Source organism: Epinephelus fuscoguttatus, linkage group LG13, assembly GCF_011397635.1.
Source record: "Epinephelus fuscoguttatus linkage group LG13, E.fuscoguttatus.final_Chr_v1".
NCBI lineage: Eukaryota > Metazoa > Chordata > Actinopteri > Perciformes > Serranidae > Epinephelus > Epinephelus fuscoguttatus.
The window spans coordinates 35,820,087-35,834,374 of record NC_064764.1 but is presented as its reverse complement, the minus strand read 5'-3'; the positions used below and the strand labels follow the sequence as shown (position 1 = coordinate 35,834,374).

The 14,288-nt window shown below is 42.2% G+C and overlaps 1 protein-coding gene across 2 annotated transcripts in view; it reads right to left on the bottom strand.

Annotated features, from left to right (window-relative positions):
* Positions 1-2,358: 2,358 nt before the first annotated feature.
* LOC125899795 (radixin) overlaps positions 2,359-14,288 on the bottom strand; it is a 72,744-nt gene continuing 60,814 nt past the window's right edge. For both annotated transcript variants that reach the window (XM_049594354.1, XM_049594352.1), the window contains 9 exons: positions 13,562-13,645; positions 13,309-13,455; positions 12,758-12,854; positions 12,513-12,676; positions 10,318-10,448; positions 9,939-10,099; positions 9,672-9,764; positions 6,617-6,826; positions 2,359-3,482 (listed from right to left, as the gene is read on the bottom strand). In XM_049594354.1, coding sequence (XP_049450311.1) covers positions 3,318-3,482; positions 6,617-6,826; positions 9,672-9,764; positions 9,939-10,099; positions 10,318-10,448; positions 12,513-12,676; positions 12,758-12,854; positions 13,309-13,455; positions 13,562-13,645 — 1,252 coding nt within the window. In that variant the 3' untranslated portion in view covers positions 2,359-3,317. The remainder of the gene's footprint in view (positions 3,483-6,616; positions 6,827-9,671; positions 9,765-9,938; positions 10,100-10,317; positions 10,449-12,512; positions 12,677-12,757; positions 12,855-13,308; positions 13,456-13,561; positions 13,646-14,288) is intronic.

The window sequence follows — 14,288 nt, the reverse complement described above, 5'->3', positions numbered from 1 at the left end:
AGTGGGTATATTTTGTGGGGATGCGTGATAATATTGGCACGCCATTAGAGTCGGCCAACATGCTTTTTCTTACTTTGCACAATGAGTGAATATTACATACATTGCACAGTATTGTATTTCATGTCTCCATCTGCTAGTGGGCCGCCACGATAAGAGTGTGCATGTTTAATATGATGTTAATTCCACTACAGAAGAGACTTGATGATCACTGAAATTAGTTGGGGAAAAATTAGATACATCAATATCTTTTATGGGCAAAAAATCCAATATGGTGCATCCCTAATATTTTGAGACATCCAAGTGATGCTAATGAATATGGCAGTGACACTGATGAAAAGAAATTAGGTGTAATATTATGTAGATAAATGTGAGACAGGTTCATTATAAGATACAGAAATTACAAATATTCTTTGACTGTCCTCACAAATAATTTGCTGCAGCATGTTTTGAAATAAAGAAAACTGAAAACTACTTATAATTTATCATCTCAATTACATTTTGATGCTGTTTCACTGTAATTCGGTGCCACAGTAATGTTTGGATCACTTGTGACATGATTTTCTTTAACTGGCAAGACTTTGCTCGTCTGGTTGAACCTGTTTAAATCCGCCCAAGATATGTGTTTACCAAGTGAAGTTACATTTGTGTTTGGTTAAACTTATTTAAATGTGTGTGTTTCATTTTTATTTGTATTTGATCAATAAATGATGTAATTCATTGATGCTTAACCACATTTGTCCCCATAGAAATCTGCATTATCAGAAAATGGTTGTGTGGATTAATACTTTAAAAGATAACATTTTTACAAAACAAATATTAATTTTAACGCCAGAAATAAATGTTGGCATTGTACATTTCTGCAAACCACAGATACATTTGCACGTTATCATGTAGCAGATACACTGCAACTTTACGTTTTAACTATGCTGTGATTAGCGTGCGGTTAATTTTAGGCACAAAAACCACTTGGTCATGGTGAGGAAAAAAATCTGATTTTGGCATAAAATAAGAATAATACATTTTTGGGGCCCTATTCCAGCAGGAAAGGCAGTAATGCCTTGATAAAATAGAACCGCTTTTCATGCCTAAAAAGCTCTATGGACGTAGTCTCTTACACAGACACCGATGACGTCAGCACGCTGGCTGACTCAGTCGTCTGTGGACATTCCTATAGGAAAGTTGTAATAGAACTAGTGCTGGCTCACAGCGGCACTGATGTGATTGGATCCAAATCCGTGTACTTCCGTACTTCCTCAACCAACGGCTGATTAGCTTTGCCTTACACCCGCCTACACAGAAATTGCTGTTCCCCAAATTGTTGTCCGTAATACAACAGAAAAGGAAGTGTTCAGTGCATCGCAAGAAGAGATTCAAATGGATATGATTTCATTTGATTCAGCTATATTGCAGAGCTGCAACGTCTCTGTTACATGTAACACACGTGCCGCACCTTTGGCAATGCCGTCACGTGGTCTGGATATCCCCGCCCATTTCTATTACAAAACGAAAGACGAATGTCCCCAGACTCCCATTCTGAAGTAAGGGAGGCTGGTCATGACTATTATGAACGCTGACATGTCGCTATCATAGATGATAAAAACAAAACTTTACTCTTTTATTCAGATAGTTATAAAAAAAAAAATTCACCCCCTGTACAGTTGTCATGAATGATGAACTGAGCCATAGAAACCAAAACTGTTTTTGTACCAGGCTGTAAACATGTTTAATTTAGCTGTAAACTTGGACGTTTTAACATGAGAGTCTGTGGGGCTTTGCTCAGTTTTGGAGCCAGCCCCAAGTGGCCAGTCGATGAACTGCAGGTTTTGTCACTTGTGCACTGGCCTCACATGTCAGCCCTGGAGGTTGCCGCTTGTTCGCTACAGAAACAACCACGTTTGGTGCCAAAAAAGCTGCTGGAAACACAGCAATGACTCGCTAAAGAACAACCAGTTGTGTTGCTCGTTGGTCTTAAACAGTGGTCTGCATGTTGGAAGGTGTCTCGCCTTGGTGTCACACCACCTACCATCCCCTCCACCTCTGAGTGGCAAAGTCAGCTCATACACTACATCACTGCGTATGAAATGTACCAATGTAATGTACCCGTGGTTTGCAGAAACACACAATGCCAACATTTTCTTCAGGTGACTTGGCTGGTTATTGTAAACTTTGAATGAGTTTGTTCTTCCTGATATTTAAGAGATTCTCCTGCTGTAACTGGTACCAGTGATCAGTATCAAACCAGTCGGAGATGCAAAATGATGATACATAATAATGAGGCAACGTTCTGGTGATATATTGGCGTCGACCAATGTGTATAATCAGACAATTTCCCAACAGAAAAGTCGCTCATGACAAACAGGCTTTCACTGAATTTTATCACAACACTGCGTCAGGTTCCAACATGTTTTATCTGACACATCATCCTGTGTGAATAAATCCAACTCTACTGGCTCCAACCTCAGTCAGGACTCTGAAGATCATTCTGTAGCTGCATAGTTGGAAATATAAATTCATTCTTTATTGTGGGGCAAAATATATATTTGAACACATGTCTCAGTGGATGGAGATTGCCAGCACAGTAAGAATGTAAAATAAGCAAATCTAGTTTGCATATCTGCTGCTCGTGTGTCTCAGTGAGAACAAACTGAAGAGGAGTTAGCTGATGCAACATGAACAGATCAATGACACGGAGAGCAGAACTGAACAGGAGAACGTCCCAACACAACATGACAAAGAGTAATACTAGACCGGAGGGAAATGAGACAAATAAGGCGTTTCTTTTTTAAAACAAATTATTTCAATTCTTCAACTGATGACATAAGACGTAAAAGTAAGGTACAGATATTAAAGCATTACAGACAAGCGTGCCGGCAACATCAACAAGCTACAAATGGCCGTTTTATTTTGTTGAGTAAAAGCATGATATCAACCCGTTCTCTCGTTTCGGTCCTGTTGTTTCATTATCATGCACGCAAGCATTAAAACTGCCAGTACTGTAGAAAGGAGAAGTCCAGGTTGGTGACAGGATATGTCGCTTGCTATTTTTCTGACAGATTAAAGGACGTGTGCTTCGTTGAGGCGGGGGCGGAGCTCTAAAAAGCAGATAGCAGTGTGATTGGCCAACCGCTGCTATGCAGAGCTTTGGCGAGGCTGAAGCTACGAAGCCCGTGAGCCGGTCGTTCTCCTGAATGGATTAAAAAAAGCAGGAGTTCCTGGGGTGGCAGCAGGTTTTGGGCTTTACAAGGAAAGTGAGGCGTTGACATGGCAACGAGACTAACTGTCTCTTTTTCATCGCTGTGTCCACCCGTCGTCCTGGCTCACATGGACTCAAACTCATCAATGCGCTGCTTGGTGTTGCCCTGGCGGATCTGGCGCAGGGTTTTGTACTTGTCTCTGCCCGCCCTGACGTTCTCGGCGTGCAGCATGTCGTTCTGCGTTTTCTTGGTGTCATCACGAGCCTCGGCCAACTCTGAGCTCAGAGCCTGGAGAGCAGACAGAGACAGAGAGAGGGGTGATGAGAGACAGATGTCAGACTCAAAGACAAAAATATCCTGAGTGTAAGCACTCTTAATGGACGTAAATTGGAGGTACATAATTGTCCCCAGTGGTTTCACTGCAGCTTGTTTCACCGCTGCTCTCACTCAGTCCTGGACCAACTTCAAAAATTATTGTTTAACATGTGAAAATAGAGTCCAGATTGTAAAACACCCAAATTACCCTTAAAAGCTGTCTTATTCCCCACAGGACGCCTCATCAACACAGCCCTTACAACCTAACAACCATTCATCCTTTCACACAACAGTCTGGAGTCTCTACTATCATAGTCACACTCGTGACAGTCTAGACAACCCATCAAAGTTAAATGAAGCTGGAGGAAGTCTCAATGACCCTGAACCTGATTATCCAGTGCACATTATACCTGAGGCAAAATGCCAAGATCAGTCATCATGTCAATCATCTTGTTATCGATCTTGTTATGGGTTTCCTCTCATGTCATGCAGTAACATGAATGACTTTTGTTTGTCATATTTTCATGCATCATTTAACAGATGAGGTGTCACTGTCAAAATGAAGACATCAGCTCATCTGAGTGACACGATGAGTCAAGTTCCACGTGCTCTGTAGTTCATTTAAAGCTCTAGTTTAGTTTTGACAGTCTTCCCAGCAAAAAATAACCATGACTTTGGATAATGTCTGTTTCACATGTTCTCTGCAGAAGCAAAAACTAGTTTGCCAGCATTTCCCCACACTGGGTGACATCACACCATCACTGTTATTACATGCAAGTGGAAAAAACAAGATTGATTTCTGCAGGTTAAATCCAAGAAACTAAAGCTAACCAGTGTGTGTTTATGATTGCATGTTTTGAGGAATAGTAAAAGTTGCCTCACTGCAGTCAGAGGGCTTGTGGCACGGCACTTCCTCCTCTTAACTAAAAGTGAGCAGCTGTTGTTTCCAGTTTTGCAAAATTATGATTTTTCCTGTCTGTATTTGTAGCAAACTGTTTGATTCCTGGCTTTGTGCACACATTTAGTCATGTGACACACGGTAGATCTGAAGCTGTTTATCAGGGACAGCCACAGCTTCACTTCAGAAAGACAGGCAATGATTCCAGTTTGAATATGTATTTGATACCGACAGGTTTCTATAAAAATAAAGGGACCAGATTAATATTAAAGGTTTGTACATCTGGTGTTTATCTGTTACACAGATGTCTTTAAAACACTTTTGTCTTCCTGTTTTTGTAACGAGCACGGACCGTGATCAGGAAGCTCAAACACTTGCACTTTGTTTCTGAAACCTTCAGAATGATTCTGATTAAAAGTTAAAAATAAATCCCTTTTGCATAAAATAATTGAACTTTGACAGAGTCAATGCTTAAATGACTTGAGACTTGTATCTGGCCCCAGAACACTTAAAGGAGAAGTCTGGTATTTTGCACTTTGAGCCCCATTCCTGGGTTGTTTATGATGAAATAGAGTGGTTCAGACCAAAATAGCAACAATTGCTCCTTTTCGGAGAATTTGGCTTTCCCCTGCCTGGCTTAACATTGCTGCCTATGGCCATGTGTGAACCTGTCCTAAAACCACCCTAAACGAGCCATGAAACTCACCGAGTGGTCAGTGGTGTTCCTTGATGTTCATAAAAATCGTAGCAAACTGTGGTTTCCATCCGTGTTTTCGCTCTTCATCTCAATTGTGGAACTATTTTTTCAGCTGCCTCATACCCGTGTGTAAACTTCCACTTGATCGCTCGTTTGACCCTGAAGCATTAAACACTCCAGCCCACTTGATGGCGATAATGCTCATTTACGTGGGTGTCGCCAACTGGTAGGAAACCATTGCAATGTAATGGGACACAGAGAAGAAGCAGAAGAAGAAGGTTGGCGTTGGGTTCAAAGGCATCGTACTGCGCAGGTAATAATGGGCAAGTTTTGTGCGGTCATCGACTGCGGGAGAATTCCTCCGAAGAGGAGTTATCATCGACTTCCCTAAACAACGCCCTTTCCATTTCCAGTGGCGGATTACTACCAACTAGGGGTGTCACGATACTAAAATTTCAAACTCGATATCGATACCCAGGAAAATATTCAATACTCGATAGCATTTTCGATACAGCAGCAAAAAATGAAGAGGCATGTCATTTTTTAAATAAAGATCAGAACAGTGACATCAATGATAACAACAAAAAATCCCCCCACAATAAATAACAACCAGAAACAAGATCTGTCCATACAAAGGGCTCTGTGCCTGCCAGACGCTGCCTGCACAGCGCGTGTCCGTCGGACCTGTCGAGCGCACCCGACAGGCGCTGAGGTGGCGTGCACTGTTAGTATCGATACTTTTGTAAATTAGTATTGTATCCGGATACAGTGTTTGAGTATAGATACTTTTCAGAGTATCGATACTTTTGACAACCCTACTACCAACGGACAATGAGGCGTCTATAGAAAACCAATGGATTACACAACATGTCAAACAAATCATCACGGAAACCAGTTTCCTACGATTTTTATGTCAGAACATCAACAGACACCACTGAGCACTCGGTGAGTTTCATGGCTTTGAAAACAAACGTTTAGGGTAGTTGTAGGACAGGTTCACACATGGCCGTAGGCAGCAGTGTTAAGCCAGGCAGGGGAAAGCCCAATTCTCCGAAAGTGAGCAATCGTCACTATTTTTGTCTTAACCACTCTATTTCATCATAAACAACCCAGAAATGGGGCTCAAAGTGCAAAATACAGGACTTCTTCTTTAAAGGCTTTTGAAGAAATGTGTTTTATTTGGAGGGAGTTCGTCTGTTGTAGATCCTGCAGCAGGTCTTTAAGTGCAGTACACGTGCACACCTGTACTTAACCTGACCCTGAAATGCATTTTATTTGGCTCTATATTTGGCATTTGTCCTAATCTTCCGCTTTAATCCAGGATGCCTCCATCTTTGTCTTGATATATTGTTTTTCAACCTAATTTCATACTTGTAAAAAGTTCCATGCAGTTTCATATTTCATGTCACTTTTCTGTTTTTGAACGCTGTGGTTTGTAATAATTTTTGCACCCATTAATACACACGTATCTAAACCAGTTTCCTTTGTAAATAAATCACGTTGCAGCTCTACCTGTAGCTGTTTCTTGACGCGTTCGTTCTTCTGCGCCTCGGTGATGCGCTCCTCTTCACTGCGCTGGCTGCTGATGCCGTCACTGAGGAGCTCGGCGCTCGCCTCGGCGTTCGTTTCGTCCTCCTCGTCGTGTTCTGGCGCCGGCGGAGACGTCATGGCCGTCTTCAGCTCCTCCCTGGTCTTCTCCAGGTCGTCTTGTGCTGACAGAGCCTGTGAAGAACACACATGTACACTCAGAGAGAGACACTGACAGTTTACAGACAACAAATACGGACACACATTTGATCACTGATATAAAGACATAAACGCTCACTGGACAGTTGTGCCATCCTGGTCTGAATTGTCTCAGAGCTCTGAACTCTTCAAGTGAAGAATATAATTGTTTATAATGACAAATAATTAAAGAACCACAAAGGGAAAAACTGTGTCTGTACTGATCTGATATGGAAAGAATTTAATGGAGCATTAGGCCAAACTAAAGGCCTCTTCACATCATTTTGCTTTTTTTTTTTGGAAAAAATTCATGGTTAGTTACTGGTCATATTCATTGTCTAGACATCTTGAAAGATGTGATGATTTATGTGGTGACATTTACTTGAATTACATGTGATATTCATGTGAAATTGTGCTCCTGTGTATCATGAGAGCTGCCCATGTGGCTTCAGCTTCTTTGTGTAACATGTGCTGCTTCACACCTGGCGCTAATCAGCCAATCAGGGGTCGTTAGAGGAGCTGCTGCCTCCCTACATGGCTAAAACTTCAACAAGGTGGAAAGTAGAGAGTATTTTTCCACACTGCTTTGCTTTTTCTATGTGCCTAATTTGTAAGTTTGCCTGGCAGCTTGACCTCAGGAGCTGTTTAATCCTCTGTCACCACTTTGAGCATCAAACAAAGCCTCAGAATCAACAACTAAGAACCAGGATACTGTTAGAATATGTTAGTGTTGTGGCAGATGTGCAGCAGTAAATGTTCTGTGGTCTCCAGGCTGCTGCTGATGACTGACATGGTGTCAGAATGTGAGAACACTTTATTAGCTCTGGTGCGAAGCCAAATGCCCTGAGTGATTTTAATGGAAATTATAGTTAAACATTTGCAATTTAGCAGGTGCTGAAGAGAAAGTCAAACAGTGGCTGTTGGTTCACATATCAAACACACACACCAGGACATTTATGAAATGCACCCTTTAACAAACACCAGAAGCCACAGACACCTTAAAATTAAAAGTGTACTGCACACAAGTGTGTTCACACGTGTCACACACATTCACCAGTCTGTTAAACATAAATGAGGCATGGATGGTGAGTGGTTGAAAGATGTGTTAGTTTTCATACTGTCCCTGTTGTCCAGTTTTTCAGGGTCCTGACAAACAACACAGACTGTCTGACATTGGTCAGTGTCAGGCCGTCTGTGAGCACCTGTTATGCTAATTTTTCAGACCTTGTTGGTGACTTTTTGGCTGATTCAGCATGTTGAATCAGAATAGTTATGGTAAGATCATTTTTTAGCCGTTGAGCTCTTCAGCTGGAACAATTCAAATTGTTGGTGTTATTTTTCACTTGTATACAGTAATATCATTACAATAACATTTGGTTGGGTTGTTAATGTGCTAAATGGCAAACTAGCGTCTTAAATATATCCTGTCAGTCTTCTGCTTTCACTTTTTGAATGATAAATACAGTTTTTGAGTTTTTGTCAACTAGGAAGGTCATTAGTCGGCAAGATTTCATTGATTGCTTTGTCACAGAAAAAAAGAAAAGAAACTCTACTAGGAGCTGCACCTTGTCAAAATAAATCCAAACCTATATGACTGGACCATGTGTGAATTTAATTTCAAAGGACAGTCACAGTAAGTGTCCACGCTCAGCAGTCAGACAGGAGTCAGGTTAATCTCCAGGGCTGGTACCTGCGGTTATTCCACAGGCTAGTTAATAACATGTCGGGCAGGAAATCCAAAGTGTGGGATCATTTTGAGAAGGTGAAGGACGAACCCAAGGTGATATGTAAACTCATCTTCATTGGTCGACTACAAACATGACGTATCATCTGAAACATGGAAGTAGCTACATGCCCATTAGCCCACAGCGTCATTAACAGGCGGCTCGCTCAGTGTGTGACGTGCACTTGGAGATAAAATATAGGCCTATATTAATGAAGGTTCATTAGTACGCTTTTGTATTTCTCTGTAATGTAGCACAGTGTTAACAATGTTACTGATACTATTCTTTCTCACACCTTCAACTCAAACCACCACAATATATCATTTAATCATTACATTTATATCATAAACATGCAGGTGACTAGTCGACTAATGGACCTAAATGACGACTATTGGTCGACTAGGAAAATTCTTAGTCTGGGGCAGCCCCAGAAAGAAGCACATTAGTGGACAGTTTTCTTGTTTCCTGCTACATGAGGACACCGTCCACCCTCTGTTGGTGAGGACAGCTCAGCTTATGGATAATAAAAAGTGGCAGAGAAAAATGAAAGAAAAACCTACATGTTGCTGATCATGCAGCTGATCGAGCAGTGTTTCTAAAACCGTAAAATTACAGCATGTGCACGTGATATCTTAATCTGTCCAGTTTTGTTTTTATCTGGATTTTTTTCTCTTCTTCCTCAGCGATTAAAGAGTCCAGTTTCCTCTGCACTGCAGCCCTTGTCAGATTTAAGTTAACCACCCTGTTCTGATTTGCAGGCACCTCAACTAATCAGAGAGAGCCACTAGTGCAGTGACTATAATGTGATCCCACACTGGCTTCCCATCCAGGAAAACAGCAGTATGTGTCAGTGGACGTGGGAATCAATAAGACCCATCAAACCCCGGCTTTTGGGGTGGAGGGTGAGGCCTTTTCCCTTTGTGCTAACCGGGTGCCACATGACAAGCATTTTTAGTTATTAATTTCAATTTCTAATCAACTTTTTTTGTATGTTAAAACCGGATTTCCAGACTTTGTTTTCAAAAACAGAGGCAAAAAAATAATTAAATGTGTCACTCACACACACACACACACACACACACACACACACACACACACATATACAGAAGTTACGTTACCTTGTGTTGCCATTCTGTTGCTTCATCTTCTTTTTTCCTCTTGGCTTCCTCCAGCAGAGCGATTTTGGCAGTGAACTCTGCTAACTCAGCCGCCTGATGAAAATAACAACATGTGCAGGTAAACAGTTAACAAAGTGAACTCAGCATGAAGTCGCAATAGTCAAAGTTTGAATAGTTTCACTTTCACCTGGACTAAAGCATCAAACTGAAGCAGTAAATGTTGGAGTGTGGAAACAGCAGTGTGTGTGTGTGTGTGAGTGCAGGTACCAGTTGTTCCTGAGTCTTCATCTGGTCGGCAGCCTGCTGAGCCAGCGCTGCCTTGGCCTCCTCCGCCGCCTGCCTCTCCTTCTCCAGCCGCTCTGCCTCCTCCTTCGCCCGCTTCCTCTCCTGCTCCAGCTCCAGCGCCCTGCGAGTCTGCTCCTCCAGCTCTGCACACATGCACATTAAACATATGAGTCACGGTCCGTCTTAAACTTGTGTGACTGTGTGACCAGTGAGGACAAAAGACACTGTGAAATTTCCCTGACGTTTAAACACAAGTTTAAATTAAGAAAACACTCTCAAGGTCTAAAACTCAGTTTGGTCCTCACGAAGACAGACGCACAGGAGCACCTGCTGCACGTGGTCGATGTTGGTGCGGTCGTACCTTTCTGAGCTCTCTGCGTCTGGTCTTCGATCTGCCTCAGCCTCTCCATCAGCTCGTTCTTCTCTCGCTCTATCCGCTCCTTCTCCTTCTCCGCGATCTCGCGCTTCTTCTTCTCGTTCTCCAGCTGCGCTCTGTCCAAATAACAGGGAAAGCATCCATCACACCCAGCAGCCGCCGACTTATCTGTTCATTATTCAAAGTTATGCATCATAAAAACAGAAGAACATTAACAGAAACTTTGTGCAGGAACTTTGTTTGTTGAGTGTGTGTAAACCTGCTGATAGGGAGAGAAATGATCAGTCATTGTGACATCATTTTAGCCAGTGTATGGGCACTTCTCACTGACAATAAATATAACAGTTTTTAAAGTAAATATAATAAATATCTTGAAAATGACTCTGATGTGTCTTTGTATTTTATGTTATAACTTCCTACCATCTCAAACACATTATTAAAGGCTTCACAAGTTAATATGAGACCAACATATTGTAAGGTTGTGGACGATGGAGAGTGACATGGACATTGTGATGAAATGTGATGCCTTTCAAGTGAAACAAAACACACACACACACACACACTGTACCCACCCACACACAATCAACAAAAACCAATGACATTTAAAAACACACATCAGATCCTCGTCGCCCACGCTGACCAACAGATACGGGAAAACTTAGTATTCTGTTAACGCACTCTGGTGTGGGTGTAATGATCGCTTTGTCATATGCAAACATGGTTTTGTACAGCACAATATAACATTTATAAAATGTACCAACAGTAAAATGAGTTGTGTGTTTGTTGCCACAGATCCAGCCCTGCAGATAATGGTCATGAGTTCTTTCAACGCAGCACTGCCCCCTTGTGATCACGACACATTTCCACTTCAAGCATCAGCTAATATTTGTTCACTCAGGATGCTGTGCAGTACACACTGTCTTCGGAAAATACACCTGGTGGGAACTGACCTGCACTCGTCCGTTTGTTTTTATAGCTATTAAGGGAGCGGAAAACACCACCTGAAGTGATACTGGGCAAAAACCACTTCTCAAACTTTTGGTATATTATAACTGTAGTGGTCTGAGAGAAAACTAGATGTCTGCACCTCCTCTTAGCTCTGTTTGCAGACTTTAGAAAGTCTGGCCTGTGACAGGAGACTTTGGCCAATCACTACTGGCTGCTCTACAAATGCAGAAACGTGTGTACGTGCCTTCAGTGAAAGCCTGATTCAATGGTTGAGAAACCTGCACAAAAAACTGCTATTCCAACACTGACAACAACTGCCTATGCTGCAAAGCAACCCAAAAAAGAAAGGCAGACTGATCAAAAAAAGAGTCTGAAAATAAACGAAATGAAACACGTGTCAATATTGACGAAGCCTTTCAGAGATAGAGCGAAATTGTCACCAGTAATTTGGCCTTCTGCTAACCAGAGCCAAAGTTTATGCAGCTCCGGAGATGGACCTCCAGTCAGTGCAACCTAAACACAGCCAGAGCCAATTCCAGCTCTGTGGGACCGGACAGCCCTGACTCCTGTCAGATCAGTAAACTTTCTGTTGCTGCCCTTACAAAGGTTAGACCCACCAGTCTGCTGTGACGCCTGACGCTATGGGACTTGCCCTACCCGAATCTGAGCTGATTAAGCAGCCTGCTAAAGGTCTGTCTCAGCAGTTCACAGCAGCAGGGAGCGAAGTGGAGGGACTGTAGAGTGTCTAGCAGGGCAAGGAAAGGGTGAGTGAATACACTGTGGGCAACACTACAGTGAAATAAGATTAAATAAATCATTGTATGGGAAACACTGGGTTACTGTATGAAGCCCAGGCATATGACCGTGGTCGTCTGGCAGGAGGGGTTTAGGACTCCTTTGCAGATTTCTTTTTCACCTGGCTTTAACTGAGTCACAAAACAGCACAGCTATCAGACAGCTAGTTCACTGCACTCTTTAACACCTTTCAGTTCAGGACACTGAAGTAATGAATTTAATTAGACTTCTTATACCAAATTAATTTGCACTGGAGGCACATTTTACTGGTTTGAAAAACATACTGTGACTTGTTGGACTCAAACACAGATAAAAATCACTGTGAAAGAAGGTGACTAAAAACAGGAAAGTCTTAATTTCCCAGAGGAGTTAAAGCAAGATGAAAGCTTACGGACAAACCTATAGTCCTAAAAAAGGCAAAGCAGTGTGTTCTGTACCTCTCCATCTGTTTGTGGTGCTTCTCCTCTCTGGCCTGAGCCTTCATCTGCTGCACCTCGATGGTGTCGGGCTTCCTCCTCCTCATGTACAGCTCGTGGTTTCCCATACATAACGCCAGGATGCGCTTGTTGATCCGCAACCGAGGAGCGTAAAATACAAAGTCCTGCAGGTGATAAGAAGGACACGACAGTCTTAAAACATGGTTAAAAATATATCACCAGTCGCACATCAGTGTGGCACTCACTGGAGCTTTCTTGTCGATGGGCTTGATGACAAACTTCTTGTCATTGAAGGAAATGTTTCTGATCTCACTCCAGGGGAAGCCGATCTTTGGTGACAACCTGTGTGACGAGATTTTGAATTAATGATTAACGTCTAAACGTCACAGTTAACAAACATGTATTCTTTCACAGTTTCGCAAACAAGAAACATTATAAATGTTACGTGTCTGAATGAAGTCTGTGTTCAGCTGTGCTGTTCATCACCAGAAGAGGGCGCTGTTGTCAAACTAATGCAATTAAAAGGCCTCAAGGGAGCAGAGAAAGTCCACACTGCATTTTCTTTATCTACTTAAAATATATGTACAGTGGTAGCTGAGGTGCAGGTCTGCTTTTAAGGCATTGATTTCCAGTGAATATAGTTATTTTTTATATTAATGACACTTATTAATGATTCATATTAAATATTCATAAGGTATGTCACTGTGATAAATGAAGCTAAGGATCCTAGACAACTCTGTAGTTATTTAGCCATCGTGTGTGTGTGTGTGTGTGTGTGTGTGTGTGTGTTGGTTACTTGTCTTCGTGCTCGTAGATGTTGAGCCCCAGAGCGTCGACCCCGAGCCACAGTTCTGTGCCCTTCTTGTTCTTAATTTCAAAGTAGTTGACACCGTACATCTCCAGGTCCTGAGCGATCTTCAGATACTCCATCATTGCATCCTCCCTGCACACACACACACAAACACAGATGAACACACACACACAGGTACAAAGGAACATTCAGGGATTGTGTCTTCAAATATAAGAATCCTGAGACTCAGATTATCTACCTGAGCATGCTCCTGTGCTCCTCATGCCACGTCTGTATTCTGTCCTCCCACTGCTCCTTTGTGAGCTTGTGTTGCTCCAGAACGCTACAGGACACACACACACACACACACACACACACACACACACACACACACACACACACACACATCAAAGGAAAAGCAGAACAAGCTGAGCTTTGTCATGACCAGGCTGCGACTGACAGATGTGACAATGTTTTCCCCAGGACACTGACAGGATCACTGTACTGGTAATTCTCAATTTTGCTCATATTAGAGGGTGGCTGTAGCTAAGGAGGCTGAGCTGGTTGTTCATTGATGCAGTGTTGGTAGTTTGGTACTTTTTAAAACAAAAAAGGATGTTTTATGTTGTGATATTTACAGGAGATGACATGTAATATAGCCAACAGCACGTAGGCTGTTATTACTGATGCTCATTTACCAGAAACTTTCAGTTCCCTGATGATCTCTCTCCAGCCAGCTGCCACCTCATTTAGGTTTCTGTAGTAAAATAGGGAGGTATCGTGCAGATAACTCCTCATTTAAACTTCATGAATCAGCTGTTTCTCTTCCCTTGCTGCACTTTCAAAGCCAGTTGACAGGAGTAACTAGAAACATAATGCCTGACAAAACTTAAATTCAGAATGACACACAGAGTCGATCACAGCCAGATATGATGACTCTTTTGTTGGCCTAAAATAAAAAGTGTTGCCATCCAGGAACAGTTTTC